Here is a 20,982-nt window from a genome sequence, read left to right on the forward strand (position 1 = left end):
TGCCTCATCTCAAAAAGGGTATTGTAGAGCTGGAAAAGGTTCAGAAAAGGGCAACCAAAATGATCAAGGGGATGGAGTCTATGAGGAAAGGTTGCAGCATGTGGGTCTTTTTAGTTTAGAAAAAAAGGCAAATAAGAGGTGACATGATATAAGTGTATAAAATTATGCATGGCATGGAGAAAGTGGATAGAGAAAAGTGTTTCTCTCTCTGTCTTGTAACACTAGAACTCATGGGTATCCAATGAAGCAGAATGTTGGGAGATTCAAGACACACAAAAGGAAGTACTTCTTCACACAGCCCATAGTTAAACTATGGAATTAGCTCCCACAGGAGCCAGTGATGGCTATCAACTTGGATATCTTTAAAAGAGGATTAGACAAATTCATGGAGAAAAAGGCTATCATTGGTTGCTAGCCATGATGGTTATGCTGAGCCTCCATAGTTGGAGGTAGCATGCTTCCAAGATGCTGGAAACTGCAGGAAGTGAGAGTGCTCTTTGCTCTCAGGTCCTGCTTGCAGGCTTCCTATAGGCAACTGGCTGGTGCCTGTGATGCTGGATTAGATGGGCCATTGGCCTGATCCAGCAGGCTTTTCTTAATGTTCTTATGTAAATCTGTATCCTGTCTCTTCATAAACACAGCCCTATCTACTCATAAACACAGCTGTATCTCCTCCAGAACAATTTCCTATTTAACTGTAAACTGTCACTTACTCAAGTGTAAACCAACATTCCATCTCACCCACTCCCCCTCCCTTCACTAGCTAGTTAGCATACACAACCTAATACCAACTGCTACCATAAATATTATAACATATACGTTGGAGCATCATGAGGGCCTGCAGATGTTGCTGGGCTACACCTTCCATTATCCGTGATCAGTGGCCATGCTTGGTGGGGCTGATCAGAGTTGTAGGGTCAATATCTGAAGAGTAACAAGTTCCCCCTTCCAGATTTATATGAAATTAGTTTGACATGCGTATTATGTAATGTCATTTCTTACATTAGACAAACAGCTATTATAAAACTGCTCTTTTTTCTTTGTACTTTTTTGAACTGATTTAATCATGTTGCAGTTCAGTTTCACCTTTGCTTTAAGTCCATCAGTCCCATATACTTGTTTCATGCCTTCTGACTCTATTATTCATTTATTTACAGGTTCAAAAGAAAAATTACAGGGAAGAGAAGAAAAGAGCCACAAAAGAATTACTTAGCACAATCACAGACCCATCAGTCATTGTTATGGCTGACTGGCTGAAGGTCAGGAACTGTGTGTAATATGAATGAAAGCTGTAGCTGTTCTGCTGTTTATTTACTAAAATATAAAAGAATTCTGATCCTATTTGGCTGCTTATTGATGTTTACTGCTAGGAAATACTCTCTTAATTGTATCCCAGAGACTGGGTACTTGATGCATAGGGAACCAAGGATACCATGCTGCTGCTTTCCTGTGGTTGCCATGGCTACATCTCTCTGCAGTGACTAATTGAGTTGGTAGTCATTTTGTATTAAATATGATGTGAATTACAAGGGATTCCTCTATTAACAGGAGACTTATTTTAAAACCCTTCTTGCAGACTCACTGCTTTTCATACATGATAGCATAAAGCTTTGGGATTATGAATAGCTCCAGAAAGAAGACATTGTAAAAGCAGCATGGGTATCATATAATTTGCTCAGTATGTATTTTGTGTGTCACAGGGAAATAAATTACACCTGCTGATCAATAAAATATTTTGTCTGGACTGTTAATGTTTGTACCTTGTTTTCCTGTATAGGAAAAAGTGTAAGGGCTGGTTAACATACTACTTTTTTCATGATTGGTTATGTTTGTGTCCTGCTCTTCCTCCAAGGAATTCAGGGCAATATTTTATTCTCACAAACCCTTGAGAGTTAAATTAGAATGAGAGAGAGTGATTCGCCCAAGACCACTACGTGATCTTCATTGCTGGTGAGGGATTTAAACCTGGGTTTCACATTTCAGCCATACTCTAACCAGTAGGCCATACTGGTGTGAATTAAGACACCTCCTGCAGACTTGGGAATCATCCAGGTTCCTACATTTATAATGTAACATAATATCTGATACAAGATTTCATTTTGGAGACTATCTGCACGTTATACTTGATTTCTTTTAGTAACCCTGCTTACTATCTACTATTGATTAACAATATGCAGATAGTAAAATGTGTTGTGGCTGTGAATAATCATGTGAGATTTTGATATTTGATTGGTACTTAGAAATATCTCATCTTCAATTTTGAAATATTGTACTGATTGTGTATATTGTAAGAATATCCCTAGGGGGGAGGGATCGAGACTGAAATGTACTTAAAATAATAATTAATTAAACTCCTCTCTCTTTCTTTAAGATTCGAGGTACACTGAAAAGCTGGACCAAACTTTGGTGCGTGTTGAAACCTGGAGTATTACTTATTTACAAAACTCCTAAAAATGGCCAGTGGGTGGGAACAGTACTTCTGAACGCTTGTGAACTCATTGAGCGGCCTTCAAAAAAGGATGGATTTTGTTTCAAACTTTTCCATCCTTTGGAGCAATCCATCTGGGCTGTTAAGGTAAGTGAATATGTATTCTTAATGCAGGTGGTGCCGAATAGAACATTACACCAATGACACTAAATCTATCTGCATTGTTAAATATTAATGATTCCAATGTGCTTATGGTTGTCAGTTCAGCTTTCCCTTTGCTAAACTTGCCTGATTTTCCAAAGCCTGAACAGTGTGGCTGTTCAGTTGCATTGGATACTCAGCCTGGAAAATTTGGAAGGGGCAAACCTGACCTGGAATGGGTACATTATACTGTTTTCTTGTCGTGGTCCTTGCTGAATCCAGAGAGCCTAGTTGGAAGTAAGACAAGAAATTCACAGAGAAGGGGTGGTGTTGTATGAAATTGACTGTACCTCCATTTATGTCAGATTACAAAACTGGTTAATTTAACCTTTGTGTTTGCAAGTGTGAAAGTAACTCCATTATGAACTGAAAACTAAGATACCTAAAATCCATTATGTTTGTCCTGTTACGGCTAGAATACTTGACACAGTCTATCAAGAAAAAACATTGGATGCTAATTCTTATGAAATCCATATTGAATTGCTGAGTGATGAGATGCAACACAAGCAGACTCTCCTCCAGATAAGATCCTCTCCACCTCACAAGACTTTGAAGACTCTTGACATGCCTTTAAAACAGTGTGTTGATTAAAAAAAATATTCTTATCAAGTACCACAAGAAGCTGAAGAATAGCATACAGAAAATATTTGGAGGAAGAAATGTGTATGCAATGTAGTTCATTTTTAGCCATAACATTTGTCTACCTGTTCAACATCAGAAACTGTAGTAAAGTAATTTTCCACAGGAGGACTGCCATCAAGTGGGTAACATAGCTCCACCTATCATCCAAAGGCAAGAATGTTTTGAAGTCAAGACTAGGGGCATCAGGCCCCTCCCACTCTCCAGTTCATTCTTGCCTTTCGTCCGTGCAAGTTGGAGTATAAGATAGCGTAGATAAGTTCTGTTATTTAATCTAGTGTGTGTGGGACTGATTGTTCTTTTTCTGTCTTTGTTTTTTATTGTCCTGGGGAATTTCTTTGGGGGGTTGTTCTTCGCCCTTGTTTCCTCAGTCCCTGCCTGAATGGCGACTTACTGGGAGACCGCAGCTGCGGCTCTCCCTTCCTCAGGCGGCGGATGCAGCCTTAATCCAGGAGCTTGCGGCTGCAGCTTCCTGCTCTGCGCCTCTGCTGTCTCGTGTATTTTATAGATTGCCGCCTACTTTCGCGGCGGCTCCCTTGGTCTTTCCTCCCCAGGAGCCTGCGGCTGCAGCTCTTTTTGCCTTTCCAGTGGCCCTTTATTTAGTTGGGCTGCTCCGTCTCCCTCCCTTCCCGGCTCGTTCCGCGGCATTTTAAATCTCGCCGCGACTGACCTCAGGAGCAATAAAACAGTACAAAGGCAATAAAAAGTAGAGAAATACTTATGTAGCTAATATATAAGTTTTGTTCCAAGAACAATGTTGCAGCACTGTAGAATGGAACCTTGGATACATGCTGTATTCAGTTCTGATACCTCTGGCTGCAGTTCTGTAGATATTTACAAAAGAGTAGGCCCCATGGACCACAATTGCTCTGAGTAATTGTGCAAAGGAACTTGAGATTTTGCAGTTTTACAATTGTCCTTTTTCATCTGGACTACTGTTAGTGTTCCTTGCTTTCCTTGCTTTCGACTGTGTTTGCAATAGCAGAAAAAGCAGCTTGATTTTCACAATACCAGGCTTTATTTATTGTCATTTATTAAGTTTATATCCTGCCCTTCCTCCCAGGAGGAGCCCAGGGTGGCAGACTTCCAGTGACAACTGACTTGTGACACACATTGCAGACAGGTGCTGTTGTGTTAGGCTTTTTACCAAATTAGGACTGCCCCACACATTGTTCCTTTGTTTCTGATTTTAAAAGGCAAAATGACCCCTTTTCATATTGCACAGGTGGGAGCATGCCTTATTACTCCATGAGATGTCCATGTTTCAGGGATGTTCTTATATGATATGATAAAACACTAAAAATGAACAGTATCTTAGCACATTTATTTATTTCATTATGGGTACATGCATGCACTTAGTGGGGAGGACTTTTTTGCTCTCATAACAATTAATTTAATTAATGAAAATATTTATTAGCTGCCCTTCATCAAAAGGGTGAAGGTGTACAATTCATGAGCTGCCCCATGGAGGGCAGTCCAAATTTGGGGTGCCACCGCAGAAAAGGCCTTTTCCTTTTGCCTTTTCCTTTTGCAGAAGCATAGTATATGTCTGCTGAAGAAGGTACTTGGAGCAGGGCTTCTACAAAATATCTTAGACACAGGCAGGCAAAGCAAGCACAGTCATTTCTATACACCTATCCTATAGTAAGACTTTAGTGGACTCCATCTTTTGCTTCTGTACATATTGTTAACTCTCAAATACTATTTTATTTTTTTTGTTAGTTCCTAAAAATGTTGACTGCTTTGTTTGTACCTCTGCTTTGGTTTTATATTGCCTCTATCTGAACTAAGCAGGTTGAGGTACATTTATGAAAAGTCTCATCCAGACATTTCAGGGGGTTGGGGTTTTTAATCAGGCTGATATTTATTGCCTCTGCTTGGGATGCAGATTTCTCAGTGGAGAAAAGAGTCTGACATAAGGAGTGTTTCATTATTATTACTACTACTACTATTAACAGTGTGGTATGGTGATTAGAGTGTTGGACTTGAACCTGGGAGATCAGGGTTCAAATCCTGCTCAGCCATGAAGTTTGCTGGGTGACCTTGGGCCAGTCACTAGCTAGCTAGCCTACTTCATAGGGTTATTGTGAGGATAAAATTGGGAGGGGGGGACCATGGGGGACCATGTTTGTATGCCATCTTGAGCTCCTTGGAGGAAAGGTGAAATATAAATGTAATAAATAAATAAATAAATATTATAACAAACTTAAACAGGTCTTTGGTAAAGTAAGTTAGTCTAAACCTGTCATATTTAGAGTCTTCTAATCACAGTTATGACAGATGCTTTTGGAGGTCACTGATTCATAGGGTCACCATAAGTCATAATCAACTTGAAGGCACATAACAACAACAACAACAATCAGAGTTACTTTTGGATTGGAGATGTTGAATGAATGCATGCACATTTATATTATGCAATAACTTAGTTGAAAAAGGGCTCACACAGGACTAGAGCGTACCAAGGATACAGACAGAACAAAGATTTAAGGCATGGTTCCTATGCCAACAGGATATATAGAAGTGACACAGGCAAAGAGAAATAATGGGAGTGTGTGATTTATAAAATGAAAATAAATATTCAGGCACAATTGTAATATAAGGGTGAAGAAAGGAGCAGGCCTCTGCATAATCATAATCTTTAATATGTATACAGCCACTGATCATAATCTTTTCCCATATAAATTTTGCACAGTAATGCTATGTAGCGCTTCCTACACCAGCTTTGCTGTGCAAAGTGTTTATGGAAAAAGATGATTAGTGGCTGAAATCTCAGTGACGACTACTTTGTTTCTTTCTAAGGTATCAAAGTCATATCCAAAATCCTTTTGTTATATCTTCATTGATGCCTATTTTATTATCTTTTAGGCATTTGATTAGTGTAGTGTCATTCTCTTCGGGATTTTAATGGTTTGTACTTTAAAACAGTATTGGGAGGATGCTCTTTTAAAACACTAGAATTGCCATGTTTTTACTTTGCTGTTCTAAATTCCTTTTTTAACAGCTGTCATCTCTTCCTTGTTTTCCACCCCAGTGTGAATGAATAATTGGAGTTTTTAATGCCACCAAGATACTGGTCTCTACAAATTACGATGGCAGTTTTTTTTAAAAATTGCAAAAGTGTGTGTGTTGCGGGGGTGGGGAACAGTACTTGGAAATGTTTAATTCTAAAGGCCTTTTAAAGGGAGGGGGGTCCATAATGGGAGATATTATTGAAATTAATCTGACAGTTGGTCACAGCAATTGCTGGCTGACAACAGAGAATCTGCTTTTTTATGTTTAATTAAAAGTTTCATTCAAGTTAGTCTAAAACTCTTGCATCTTTTGTTTGTACTTTAAGGGTCCTAAAGGTGAAGCTGTTGGCTCCATAACACAGCCATTACCCAGCAGCTACTTGATCATCCGAGCAGCTTCAGAATCAGATGGTAAATAAGCTTTTTCAGTAAATAATACTTTCTGAGAAGGGTGGCACAGCAAATCCAAATGTGCGGTTTCAGGAAATAATTTTTTCATGGCAAAGCTGTTTCCAGGCCAGATTTTTCTGCCCACAGCTTTCTTTTTTAACCACAGATGATATATGTGAATCAATAAATATGAAAACTAGCAATTGGAAATACAAAGACAATGCAATGTAGGCACAGTTTCCCCACAAAAGTCTTCAGCCATAGAAGCCTTAGACTGAGACACCAATGGTTGAATGCATGTGACTCTATGATTCTGTGACTATATTTTTAGTTGCCATTTTAGAAGGTGATTCCAGAGGACCACAAAATTACTGTTAAACTCCTGCAGGATAAAAAATAAGAGTACAGAGATTGGTGTCAGAGCTATTATGACTACAACGTTTAATTAGTTTATCACTTTTATTAACTGATATAACAGCACAATCTTATGCATGTCTACTCAGAAGTAAGTCTTATTGAATTCAGTATGGCATACTGTCAGGTAAGCAGGCACAGGACTTCAGCCTCAGTTTTTTAATTATTAAAAAAAGTGCCCCTGATTAACTGGGTAGCAGACTGTATTATATTTTAATAGAAATACTTATAAAAACTGGAGATAGCAAGCACAATCTTAGGAGGCAGTCTCACAGTTTAGGAGATTTTTCTCTCACATAAGATGGAATTTCTCTCTTAAGATAATGCACATGTTATAGCAGACATCATCTAAAAATTAAGGAATTAGGCTTCTTGCTTCAGAAATACTTTCCCCATATGCAAATTTGTCAATAAACTTACATTCATATGATTTTAAAATGCGTAAGATCTGATTGTATATGTATATGTTATCTTATATGTATTTATTACAACCCACTCTTTCTTTGGGAAGCTCAAGCACTTCACAAAGGGCTCCCAGATACTGACTAGGCTGCTGAAATCTATTTAGTTTTTAATACTATATCAACATCATGTTTTTTCTCTCTAGACCAGACCTGGCATTGGCACCCAGCAAATGGCATGGTTCATTGGCCCTAGAGTTCCTGTTGTTGATATCAGCCTCTTTTTTGTGTACTTTTTTATAGACTAGCACTATAAAGAGAATTAGGCATAATGTCACATTAGGCAGGGCCCAGAGGCACTGAGAATAAGGAAATGGTGGCAGTGGCAGTTGGTGCATCACCCAGCACCTCTCTTTAGGGGTGGTACCCAGAGGTATTGGAGATAAGGATGATGGCAGCAGTAACTGCCTTGCCCAGCACTTCTCTTTACAGTGTTGGGCTGAGAGAGTACCAGGCAGTTGGAGCTGCACTGCTTTTACCTGTCATCCCTACTGTCTGCTGTCTGTCTTCTCTGCTGCCTTGGTAAAGTTTAGGAAACCCACTAGGGAGGCACTGAGACCACCTTGTCAGGGCATCATCAAACCTAGGACTAGCCCTGCATCAGGCAGTTCTCTGATAAGAAAATATCCATACACAAAATGAGAGGTTATGTAAGGGGTTGCCTCCTGAGGATGAGATTTGGAAGTGGAGGGATCAGGTTCGTGTGCAGATGTTTTAGGCAGCCTTCTGGGTCTCAGTGTTTTCTTAGAATTGCAATGTTTGCTTGCAAACTGATCTAAGTAGATAATTGTTCACAGTGTTAGGTTCTTTTTAATTTTAAATTTATGACTAACCAAAAGGAATATTAAACTACTGATGAAAGACTTAAATGTCTTTTGTTAAAAAGGCATTTCTTTGGTAAAGATTTGAGATACTGAAGTCTGAAAAAACATATTATGGGGTTGAAAGAGATGTTTATAAATTTTTAGCGCTGTATCCAATGAAGTTGTCCCATTAGCAAAACTCTTTCTGCCTGTTCAACAGGACTTCCTCCCCCCCTAAATGCTCTGGGGGGTTTGGGGGAAACAGATTGGAAGGGCACAAGAAAAGGGAGAAGAAATCTCATTGCGCAGGCAGAAGTTTTACGCTAATGGGATGATGTCACTAGATACAGCCCAAAGTTCAATGTCTTGTATTTCAGTATATCAGAAGCTAGGGCTGCAGTCCCAAGCATACTTCATATGTTGAAGTAAATTAGACTTATGAGAAAATATGATTAGAATCTGGCCATAAGAGATCTGTTGAAAGAGTTTTTTAAGAGCACAAAGCATCTTTTCTGGTCTTGAAATGACAGATATAAAAGTTTAGTTCAATGCTTTAAAGGTACACACTTCTGAAATGAAGATCTAGCATCCTGTTACAATTGTGAAATCGAAAAGGTTAGGTATTATACTAATAATATTTATTTATTTATTTATTTTTAGGTAGGTGTTGGATGGATGCATTAGAGCTGGCTTTGAAGTGTTCAGGTTTGCTCAAGCGTACAATGATTAGAGAAGGTAAAGAGCATGAAGTGACCTTAACAGAGGGTGCACATGTGTCTTTCTATGGCCTGCTACGTGCAAACAACGTCCATAGTAGTGAAAGCTTCCCGTAAGTCAACCAAATTTTTAACTTTTATTATAAAGGGAGGGGGGAATCTTGAAGCCTATTCAAAGTTTTAAAAAAACTTGTGGTTTATTGAATGGTTTTCAAGGTGTTTGTTTTTGTCCTCCAACTACTATTACAATTCACTGGGGGGGGGCACGCTTGCTAGTTTTCATCTTTCAAAGTCCAACTGTGTATTCTTCACTGCCTTGCTCTACTGCTGCTGAGGTGCATTTGCACCATGCTGACTCCCCCTTCTCCCTCTACCTCATGATAAGCAGCAGCACAACCAACCAGAGGTCAGGTGAGCACCAGCACCCCACATGCCATCCAGTACTGGAGGAGATCCCTGTCTGAAATCCTGGAGAGTTCCTGCGAGTCAGGGTGGACACTACTGAGCTAGATGGACCAATGGTATAAGGCAGCTCCCAGTGTCCCTAAAGGAGTGAAGGCGAGCAGTTGGGCAGCCTGCACCATGACTTGAGAACTCAGCCATTATGTCTCAGCCAACCCAATGAGTTCTGTTCTACAGTTGCTGAGATCTGAAAATACTCACTTTTTGTTCAAAACCTGCCTTTTCATGAATCGTGTGCGTGATCGAAATAGTATCTCTTTGCGCTTGACATGTAGGACACAGTTGGCTAGAATGTATGTTTGTCTCTTTCACCCTCTTGGCAAAACTGTTCTTTGTTAAACTTACTGAAAAATTTGGAAGAAAAGGTTTCATAACAAGCCACAGTATGAGAATAATGGCATCTAAAAGTCAGGTTTTACTCTCTTTATGTATTCACATTTTAATCTGTTGAGTTCAGACATGCTTAAGGGTGTGGATGTAATTGTGTTCATGAATGTGTTAGTTTATACTTGTGGAAAAGGCCAAGTCAGATTGAGGGAGCAGACTTTCATCATTCCCTTTTGTCTTGATATCCACCCCACAATTCTTCTCATAGGTTGATGGAGACCTAGCTGGAGGGCACCTGCAGATAGCATGAATGGGCAAACAGAGGGTTTGAAAGCCTCCTTCTGGCCTGTACCCGGCAACATCACAATTTTTTCCTGAACCCTGCTAGCTCAAAAATGTTTTCCTTTTTAAAAAAGTTTCCCTCGGGAGTGAACCTTACTAGATCAGAAAGTGCTTGCTATCAATTCTGTCATTACCATTATTGTAGAGCCAACTTGTAGGGAGACCTGAAAAATTGTGTGAACAGGCATTTATACCATACAATGAGGCTGCCATCTTCCCATTCGCAGCTACTTTTATATAATTAACTACCACTAATGCTGTGAGAGCCAGTGTAGCGTAGTGGTTAAGGTGTTGGACTACAACCTGGGAGACCACGGTTCGAATCCCCACATAGCCATGAAGCTCACTGGGTGACCTTGGGCCAGTCACTGCCTCTCAGCCTCATGAAAACCCTATTCATAGGGTTGCCATAAGTTGGAATTGACTTGAAGGCAGTACATTTACATTTTTTAATGCTGGAACAAGGTTAGCACCACAGCAGCAGTAAGGAGAAGCTGTCCTTATTACTCCATATAAATCATTGAGAGCCAGTGTGGTGTAGTGGTTAAGGTGGTTAACTACAACCTGGGAGACCAGGATTCAAATCCCCACACAGTCATGAAGCTCACTGGGTGACCTTTGGCCAGTCACTGCTTCTCAGTCTCAGAGGAAGGCAGTGGTAACCCCCCCTGAATACCACTTACCATGAAAACCCTATTCATAGGGTCGCCATAAGCAGAGCTTGGAAAAGTTACTTTTTTGAACTACAACTCCCATCAGCCCAATCCAGTGGCCATGCTGCCTGGGCTGATGGGAGTTGTAGTTCAAAAAAGTAACTTTTCCAAGCTCTGGCCATAAGTCAGGATCAACTTGAAGGCAGTCCATTTCATTTTCCATAAATCATCACCTGAACACATCATAATAAAATGTTATGGGAGGAAGCAATTTCCCAGTTTTCTTCCTTAAACTTAATTTTGAAATGACATTACTAAAGAAAGAAAGCTTTTGCTGGATCTTAATAATTACTGGCCAGTTGCTAATACTTCCTTCGTGGGCAAAGCACTCAAGTGGCTGTTGACTGTTTATTTAACAGTATTTATATACTGCTTCATCATCAAACCCTCTAAGAAGTTTACATAAAAACCCAAGTGCTCTTGGATACGGCTGAGTTTCTAAATCTGTTTCATTCAGGAATCAAAATTTGGAACCAAGACTACTTTTGTCACTCTGATGATGACCTATGCCAGGAGAAAGAGGGAGCACTGCCTTGTAAATTCTCCAAGTGACTTTTCAGCAGCTTTCAATAACATTAACCATGCTATCCTGGATAGGCTGTCTGGGATGAGAATTAGAAGCACTGGTACACTGATGTTCACTGCTACTAGAATGGCCAATTCCAGAAAGTGGTTCTGGAAGATTCTTCTTGAGTACTTGCCATTTAGTATCTCTTGATAGTCGTACCCTACATGATTTTGTCTAATCCCTTTTTAAAGCCATCTAAGTTGGAGGCCATTGCCACATCTTGGGGCTTATCTAAGAAGGGCCTCCTTTTGCCTGTCCTGATTTTCCACCCTTCAGCTTCATTGAATACCCCTAGAGTCATATGACAGGAGGAAAAAAAACTTCCTCCTTTCTCCACATCCTGCATAATTTTGTACGTCTCTATCGCATCCCCCCTTTAATTGCTTTTCCTCCTAAGGGAACTGCTTTGCCTGCTGTCGAGACCCAGGGGGGCCTGGATCAAGAGGTGAGGGAGCCTCAGGACCCCTTCCCAGCACAGAGTGATTCGGGGGGGGGAGTGCACACCCCCAGCTCTGCAGATGGGAGAGATGTCAGATGGGGAGAATGTTCCTGAAGATCTGGGGGGAGGAGACATGCCCAACTGCTCTCTGATTCCCACGGGAATGTTGCTCGCTCACGTGGAGACCCCTCCTTTGCCGAGTGTCCCAGGAGAGCCATTGGAGCAAGACCTTGCGCATGTGGCAATTCCACACACCTCCGGAGTCCTTGGCTGGCCCTTCAAATGCCTCCCTGCCAGAAACGTCTCCTCCCCCTTCAATGGAGCCGGCACCTGAGTAGACTGTCCGATGAACAGACGTGTGCGTGCCCTCTTGTCACCCCGAGCAACACCGAGAAAAGAGGCTTGGTCAGAAGGAGGCACCGTGCAGGAGTCAGAGGTTGCGAGCGAAAACCTTTCCTATTTAAGCCCGCGCGCCCCTGTTGTGGGTGCTGAGTCAACTTCCCTTACATGCTGCAGAGTAAGCCTGAGTAGTTAGGGATTACAGTGAGCTAGTTAGTGACCTCTATGAGACATCTTGCCTTCGATGTTACTTTAATAAAACAAGAATTGATTCCAGTCTCGCCTCCGTTTCATGATTCATACTCTGGGCAGGACACCTGCTCCCCCAATCTTCCACATAGTCTTTTAAAGACATTGTGGAAACCGCAGAATGTGACAGTAGATTCAAACTGGGACTGGGCATGATGACCATATTATGCCTATGTTATGCTGACTAGCTCCTCATCAATTTCTGGGCCCATTTCAAAAGTGCAGATATCTTTTTTTTTGACATTCATGACTTGAAACATGGTATTTGAAGGATTGCCTACCTTCATATGCAATTACCTGTAAATTAAGATCTTCTGATCTTCTATAGAGACCCTTCTAGGAGTGCCTGTGGCTACCAGAGGAAAGGATTTTCTTGGTGGTGGTGCCCCTGTTGAGGAATATTGTCCCCAGAGAGGTTCTCTTGGCACCTACCTTATTGTCTGTTTGGCACCAAGCAAAGATCTTTCTTATTTTCCCAGGATTTTTAGATAAAAGTTTCGTCTTGCTGTTTTATGTATTTTGTGCTTTTAGTTTAGTATTTTTTATTTTTATTTTTGTAAAATATGAGACTATGATTGAAGAATGGTATAAAATACCTCTTAAAAATGTTTTCCAGAAACCAAACTGAACAGTTGTTGTTATGTGCCTTCAAGTCAACTACGACTTATGGCAACCCTATGAATCAGCGACCTCCAACAGCATCTGTCGTGAACCACCTGGTTCAGATCTTGTAAATTAATGTCTGTGGCTTCCTTTATGGAATCAATCCATCTCTTGTTTGGCCTTCCTCTTTTTCTAGTTTATCTGAAGGACCGCCTCCACTATCACCAATTAGGCCGCCTTACAAGATCAGCCACACAGGACCTCCTCTCGGTCCCACCAGTCAAAACAGCTAGGCTGGTGCGGACCAGAGAGAGAGCGTTCTCGATTGTGGCCCCCACCCTCTGGAACTCTCTCCCTTACGACCTTCGACATGCCTCCTCCCTGTCGAACTTTCGCCAAGCTTTAAAGACCTGGCTATTCAGGCAGGCCTATAGGAACGTGGGGGTGGAGTAGTAATTTTGATGTTTTAATTGATGTTTTGATGTTGGATAAATTGATGATTGTGTTTCGATTATACTGTATTTTAATTATTGTTGTGAGTCGCCTAGAGTGTCTGTTAATTTGGACAGATAGGCGACCAAGAAATAAAATTTTATTATTATTATTATTATTATTATTATTATTATTATTATTATTCTACTCCTTTCTGTTTTTCCCAGCATTATTGTCTTTTCTAGTGAATCATGTCTTCTCATGATGTGTCGAAAGTATGATAACCTCAGTTTCATCATTTTAGCTTCTAGTGATAGTAAACTGAACAGTAAGCATGTATAATCAAGTGACTTCAAATAGAAATTGTTGGCACACACATACTTCTCTTTAGTTCATTGTTCTGTTTCAGTCACTCAGTACAACTGCAGGAGCAGCAGACTAGGGAGTAGTGATTGGTTGGGTTCGTTCTGTGTCACAATGCCAGTACTTACCAGTGACATAAACATGATTGTACCACTCAATCCAAAGATAAATTATCGCAGTAATTTCTTTTATTGCAGTGTTATAGGTGTATGAACCCTTCTGTATTAACTCATATTGATGTATTTTGCAAGAAATGCTGTATATTTTAATACTAAAATTCTATTTATATAGTAATAATAATCATCAATTTTAATTAACTAAGAGCATTCTTAATTAGATCACTACCTATATATGTGCTAATATGTGAGACTATAAATGTAAATGTGTTTTAAACATCTCAAACTGGAAGTATGGACTGTTTCCCTGAGTCCCTGGGATAAGGTATGCGATAAATGTAAGAAAGAAAAACAGACACAATTGCAATCTAAGCAGTAAATCTTGCAGCACTTTTTATATGCATAGTTAGTCATTTATGTGATAAAGTAATGATCCTATAGAGGTAAGACTTATATGAGACGGTTGGGAGTTGAAGTTGCATAAATTAAAACTTGGGAAGTATCCTAGACAAATTTAAGTTCTTTTATGTCCCATTGATTTAGATGCGCTTTTAACCTCTCCACGAAACTAGTGAGACTGAAAAGTGCTTATATTTGGCTTCATTATGCCTGATGTTTACTGAGCTGATCACTTAAAAAGCCATTAGTTGAGTGAGCTATAGCTTCGTATTTGCTAAATTGCATAAAGGAAAGTGGAAGGCCCCACAATTGAAATGTATTTCTTCTTTCTCCTTTCCTTTCCTTTAGGTTAAATGATAGTGAAGTTGAAAGGCATCATTTTAAAGATCCAGATATGTATTCTGATAAATCAGATAGGGAAAATGATCATGATCGTGATGAATCGGATAATGATGGCTTGGGAGAAAGTGATACTGATACATCTGAGCGGCAGGATGACTCGTATATTGACCCTGAACCTGATCATATCAAGGAAACAACATATTTGGAAGAAGTTCATGAAGAACTTGGGGAGGTTAAAAAAGTGTTTTATATAGTAGTAATAAATATTTTATTAGTATTTTGAAACTGAAATCAAATATTAATGGAAAGCAGTCTTGGGAAGACCTGAGATTATCAGTTTGGCAATATCTGAATTGCAAAATGGGGGGGGGTTGCCTTCATAACTTTACTTTTCTTGTTGTCTAATGCTCCTCTAGCTGGAGGTCACTTTTAGAACCATTGGAAAGTTAATTATTAAAGCATATCTAAGCATAAGGGGCTCCCATAAAAGCAAAATAGCCCAGCAGAACTTGCCCAAGGAGCTGTGGCTGGCCAGAGTTGACACTGTGCGAAAAAGAGCCTGACAAATCAAAATGCTAAGAGCAAGCCATTCACCTGAGCTGACACAGAGGTGGACAGAGACTAATCTAGAACCATACCTGAAATAAGCAGCATGAACATATCCAAGGGCAGTGATCAGTGGGAAAAGTCTGAATCTCATGGTTGAGTTGGAAATTGTAGTGTACTGGTCTGATAAATAGCTGGTGTTTATATAGACTGCTTTTCCTAAGTGTGCAGTGAATTGCTTCACATGTTATATTGGCCCTTCCTCAATCAGGGTTGCAGGCTGAAGGGTTTGACTTTTTTAAAAACTGCTGTACAGGGAAGCTGTTCAGTTTGTTCCCAATTCCAAAGCTGAATCCTGAAGAGCTTCCTCTGATTTTATTATTATTTATGATTTGGTTTGTATTCCACCCTTCCTCCAGCAGGAGCCCAGGGTGGCATTTGTTCTTTGTGGTGGCATATAATTATGAAGGGGGGAAGGTAAAGCAAGGGCACTGATTAATATGGCCTCTGACCTATGCAAAATCTATTTGAATTCATCCTACATTATAAGAGAGAGGGCACTGGCACTTTTGAGCCACAGTGTCCCAAACCACAAAACCAAATGCCTTCTTCAAATACGTCCTGTAAGTTACTATCGTGCTCATCTTCCATTCTGCTTTGTATTTTTTAAGGCAGGAGAAGCTTCCCAAACAGAAACTGTATCAGAAGAGAACAAAAGCTTGATCTGGACACTACTGAAACAAGTGCGCCCAGGAATGGATCTCTCCAAGGTGGTGCTACCTACGTTTATTTTGGAAACACGTTCTTTCTTGGATAAACTCTCTGATTACTACTATCATGCAGACTTCTTATCTGAGTGAGTTTATTTTATTCCTCTACAGTAAAAATTAACTTGATGTGTCATCTCAGTGTTTTATCTTCAAAAACATTTTCAAGAGGATGAATGTGGATGTGGTAGTCCTCTTTATCTTATAACATGTAGTTCTATTCTGAGATCCAAACTATACCGGCCACTAGTTTGAGACCACAAAAAATGATTATTGACATTTATTTAATTTTACAATTATGTGTGTTTTCTGAATTCTGTCATACAGAATTTTGGTTCCAAGGGGAGAACAAAGGATGAAAAAAATGTCCTGGGAGGATGCAAGTGAGGGCAGATAAGAGGAAGATCCAGTAAGGTTCTGAGAGAAGAAACTTTAAAGTGTTTTTAGTGCTTTTGTTTGCCGCCCTGAGCTCCTGCTGGGAGGAAGGGCAGAATATGAATCAAATAATAAATAAAATAAACTGAATCTTTACATTATAGATATTTTTTGGAGTGCTGCAATTTCTGGCAATTCTTGAGAAAAGGAAAAGGGGATTTATTGGACTATTGTATGTTTATAGAGAGGGGCAGGGAATATAGGCCAAGTATATTATCATAGAATAGTAGAGTTGGAAGGGGCCTATAAGGCCATCATGTCCAACCCCCTGCTCAATGCAGGAATCCAAATGAAAGCATTCCCAACAGATGGCTGTTCAACTGCCTCTTGAATGCCTCCAGTGTTGGAGAACCCACTACCTCTCTAGGTGGTTGGTTCCATTGCAGTATGGCTCTAACAGTTAGGAAGGTTTTCATGATGTTCAGTCGAAATCTGTCTTCCTGCAACTTGAGCCCATTATTCCATGTCCTGCAATCTGGGACAATTGAGAAGAGATCCCGGACCTCCTCTGTGTGGCAACCTTTCATGTACTTGAAGAGTGCTATCATATCTCCCATCAGTATTCTCTTCTCCAAGCTAAACATGCCCAGTTCTTTCAGTCTCTCCTCATAGAGATTTATTTCCAGTCACCTGATGATCCTTGTTGCCCTCCTCTGAACCTGTTCCAGTTTGTCTTCGTCCTTCTTGAAGGGCAGAGACCAGAACTGGACACAGTACTCAAGGTGAGGCCTAACCAGTGCTGAATAGAGGGGAACTAATACTTAATGCGATTTGGAAACTATACTTCTGTTTATGCAGCCTAAAATAGCATTTGCCTTTTTTGCAGCCACATCACATGGTTGGCTCATATTCAGCTTGTGATCAGTGACAATTCCAAGATCCTTCTCACATGTTGTATTGCTGAGCCAAGTATCCCCAGCATGTCCACAGCATTCCCACAGTCTACAAGGGAGGTTACCCGATCAAAAAATGAGATAAGATTAGTTTGGCAGGATTTATTCTTCATAAATCCATGTTAGCTTCTAGTAAGCACTGCATTGTTTTCAAGGAGTTTATAGATTGACTGCTTTATAATCTGCTCCAGAGTTTTTCCAGGGATTGGTGTTAGGCTGACAGGTCTGTAGTTCCCCAGTTCCTCCTTTCTGCCCTTTTTGAAGATAGGGATATTAGCTCTCCTCCAGTCATCCGGCACTTCACCAGTCCTCCTTGGTTTCGCAAAGATAATAGCCAGTATTTCTGAGAGTTTTTCAATACTCTAGGATGCAGTCTACCCCCTCCGTGGTCGTGTACTGAGCCTGTTCGGGTCTTTACATTCTGCCCCCTCTGTGGCCGTGTACTGAACCCATAGAGAATATAAGATGGCGGAACAGCCAGAGACGTCTCAGACAGCCAAGCCAAAACTATCTAGGGCGACCAAGTATAAGCATATCACAATTACAAGGCATGCTGTCATATTTTACTCAAACATAGTCACCGCCGCAAGTCCCCGCCATACCTCAGCACAGTATGGTCCACTATGCATCTAATGAGGCAGACCCATCATATTTTGACATTGCTAGGGGCAGGTTTGTCGATGATGTTTCTTGTGGGGAGGAATTTCATTTGCTGTGCCAGCTGAGGAAGACGAATGGAGTGATCATTCGGCACATGAGGAGGATACATCTTACCGCCTGTTTGAAGCCGCAGATTACTAGCCCCTTGCTCGCAGAGTGTTTAACACCCCAGGGCTCCAAGCTACACAACCTACAGCTGCCACTCCTGCTATTCATGGAGCCGGGGTCTTGAAAATCCCCCACGCCAGCAGAGCACTACCTTCCTGTACCAGATCCTATTGCCTAACTGACCAATGGCGAATGGTCTCATTTATTACAAACACGCCGTTTCAACGCCCTTGCGGACAGGCTTTACTCCTTGGCTCTGGACTTTACAAGCCGGCTGGCCATCTCTGGCATAGACGAGCTGATCTCCAGGAGATTCGCATTTATGAGACTCCACTTAGCGGAGGCTGGACTTTGCCTTACGCAAGAACCATGAGGCCACCGTTTTCTCCATGAGAGCCCCTGCATCCGCTTCCATCCCTTCCAGGGCAGCGATGATGTGGCTGGATGACCTCTTAGCTGACCCTAATCTTGTTTCGATCTCTCTGTGGAGGTCACTGATGAAATGGCGCAAGACGGCGGATTAGGTGGCTATGCCACCTTGGACGAAAATTAGCTGGGAGCACGAGTTATGGTAGCTCAGTTAGGCGCTCGACGGAACCTCTGGCTTCGTCCCTGGCAAGCGGACTCTGCAGCCACAGTTAATGATCAAGGGCATCTTATTCCGGATTATCACTCTTCAGCGAGGAAGCCCTAAAGGCAGTGCTTGTTGACCCCAAGGAGGCTCGAAAGCCTGTCTTGGCCACTGTCCGGAATGCAGATCGTAGGCCTTTCAGATGTTTTCTCCTCATATCGCACGACCCTGCCCTTTCAGGGAATGCGGCCCGGGCAGCAAGGCCGCGATTTCCAAAACTAAGTTTTCCGGCCCTTCAGGGGAGCCTGGATCAGACGCTTTCCAGGCAGAGACACCCTTCACGAAGGAGATCTCCTGGCTTCCATTGAACTAAGGAAGCGTATCTCCATGTGCCTTTTTGCATAGCCCACAGAAAATTCCTTCGGCTTGCTTTTGGCCACCAGGATTTTCAATACCGGCCTCAAGGGGTTCATAGATGCCAGTCTCCTCGGCTGGGGAGCCCACTGCAACTCTCAGTTCGTTCAGGGGGCTTGGAACACAGCAGAGCAGACTCAGAGTATCAGTTGGCTAGAACTAAAGGCTGTCCACTTAGCTCTGCTTCATTTTTCAGTCTCTGTTCCACTTGGACCATGTTCTCATTCGAACGGACAACACGTGTGTCAAATCTCATTTGAATGGACAAAGGGGGACCGGGGACCGTCCTCTGCAGAACCTTGCTTCCCTCATCTTCGACTGGACAGGGCAACATCTGCAATCGTTAAAAGCAGAACATCTCAGAGGAATTTGGAATGTGACAGCAGACTGGGTCAGCAGACAACAGGTCTTTCCGGTTCGATGTCTTCTCAGTCGATCTATTTGCCTCCAGTCGCAATTGCCAGCTACCCAGGTACTTCGCTCGATACCTGGACACGACAGCAGAAGCAGTGGATGCCCTATCGCTACTGTGGCGGGATGGCCTATGGTGTGCCTTCTCTCCAATATCACTGTTGGATGCTCCCAGTCAGGCCGGACCTACTAGCCCAGGGTCCAGTATGGCATCAGGATTCCAATTGGCTCAGGCTAACAGCGTGGCTTTTGAATGGGGACATTTGAGGGCTGCTGGTCTGTTTGACGCAGTTATTGACATTATTTTGGCCTCAAGACGACAATCCACCACCCGTATCCACATACTTGGGTGGCATTCTCCAGGTGGTGTCAGTCCCACCGCCTAGATCCTTCCCAGGCCACAGTACAACAGGTACTACAATTCCTTCATAGGGGCCTCCTGATGGGACGTAGACCCAACACCTTACATAGACATGTGTCCACTCTGTCGTCCATTCTCTCAGTGTCCTCCCCTGGTGATCCTATTGCCTCGCACCCGTTCATCAAACGCTTTCTGAGGGGAACTGCGTTACGCTCACCGGCTGTATTCCACCGTTTTCCCTCATGGGGTTTGTCAAAGGTCCTACAGGCCTTACAACGCCCTCTGTTCGAGCCACTTAGGACTGTGCCTTTACGTCTGTTGTCATTCAAGATCCTGTTCCTGATCGCGATCACCTCTGCGAGACGTTTCGGAACTGGGCGCATTGTCTTCTGTCCGCCATCTCTGTGTCTTTCACAAGGACTCTGTTGTACTGAAGACTGATCCTTCCTTCCATCCCAAGGTCAATTCAGTTTTCCATTGCAACCAGGACATTGTTCTTCCTTCATTCTGTCCGAATCCTACCCATCCTCTAGAGAAGGCTTGCCATTCGTTGGATGTTCTGAGGGCTCTCAAGATCTACCTGTCTAAGACTCAGGAGATATGACGAACCGACTCTTTGTTTGTATCCTTTCATCCACGTTCTATGGGCCATAAAGTTGCTAATTCCACTTTGTCCCGCTGGTTATGTGCATGTATTACTTTAGCCTATGAGTCCCTTAAATTTAAAGCCCTCCTGATGAACTTCTCCATGCTGTGGCCAAACACATTCTTCCCAGTCCTTGTGAGATGCAACCAATCACTTGCCAGCAGTCCATCTTCCAGGAAGCATAGCCCCTGGTCCCAGAATCCAAATCTCTCACGTCGGCACCACCTTTGTAGCCATTTATTCACACGGAGTATTTTTCTTTCCCTTTCTACTTATTTTCTAAGTACTGAAAGGATGGATGAAAAAACTATCTGGGTCCCAGAGTCCTTGAGTTTCCTTCCCAGAGCTTCAAAACCTGATGTGATTTCTTCATAGCTCTGTTTGGCAGTATCACTTGTTCCCAAATGGATGAG

The 20,982-nt window shown here is 41.8% G+C and overlaps 1 protein-coding gene across 4 annotated transcripts in view; it reads left to right on the forward strand.

The window, feature by feature from the left end:
* OSBPL8 (oxysterol binding protein like 8) overlaps positions 1–20,982 on the forward strand; it is a 181,921-nt gene that overhangs the window by 91,992 nt on the left and 68,947 nt on the right. For all 4 annotated transcript variants that reach the window (XM_061639701.1, XM_061639704.1, XM_061639703.1 and 1 more), the window contains 6 exons: positions 1,158–1,259; positions 2,372–2,575; positions 6,606–6,690; positions 9,008–9,176; positions 14,764–14,989; positions 15,975–16,159. In XM_061639701.1, coding sequence (XP_061495685.1) covers positions 1,158–1,259; positions 2,372–2,575; positions 6,606–6,690; positions 9,008–9,176; positions 14,764–14,989; positions 15,975–16,159 — 971 coding nt within the window. The remainder of the gene's footprint in view (positions 1–1,157; positions 1,260–2,371; positions 2,576–6,605; positions 6,691–9,007; positions 9,177–14,763; positions 14,990–15,974; positions 16,160–20,982) is intronic.

This window comes from Rhineura floridana, chromosome 8, assembly GCF_030035675.1.
Source record: "Rhineura floridana isolate rRhiFlo1 chromosome 8, rRhiFlo1.hap2, whole genome shotgun sequence".
Taxonomy (NCBI): domain Eukaryota; kingdom Metazoa; phylum Chordata; class Lepidosauria; order Squamata; family Rhineuridae; genus Rhineura; species Rhineura floridana.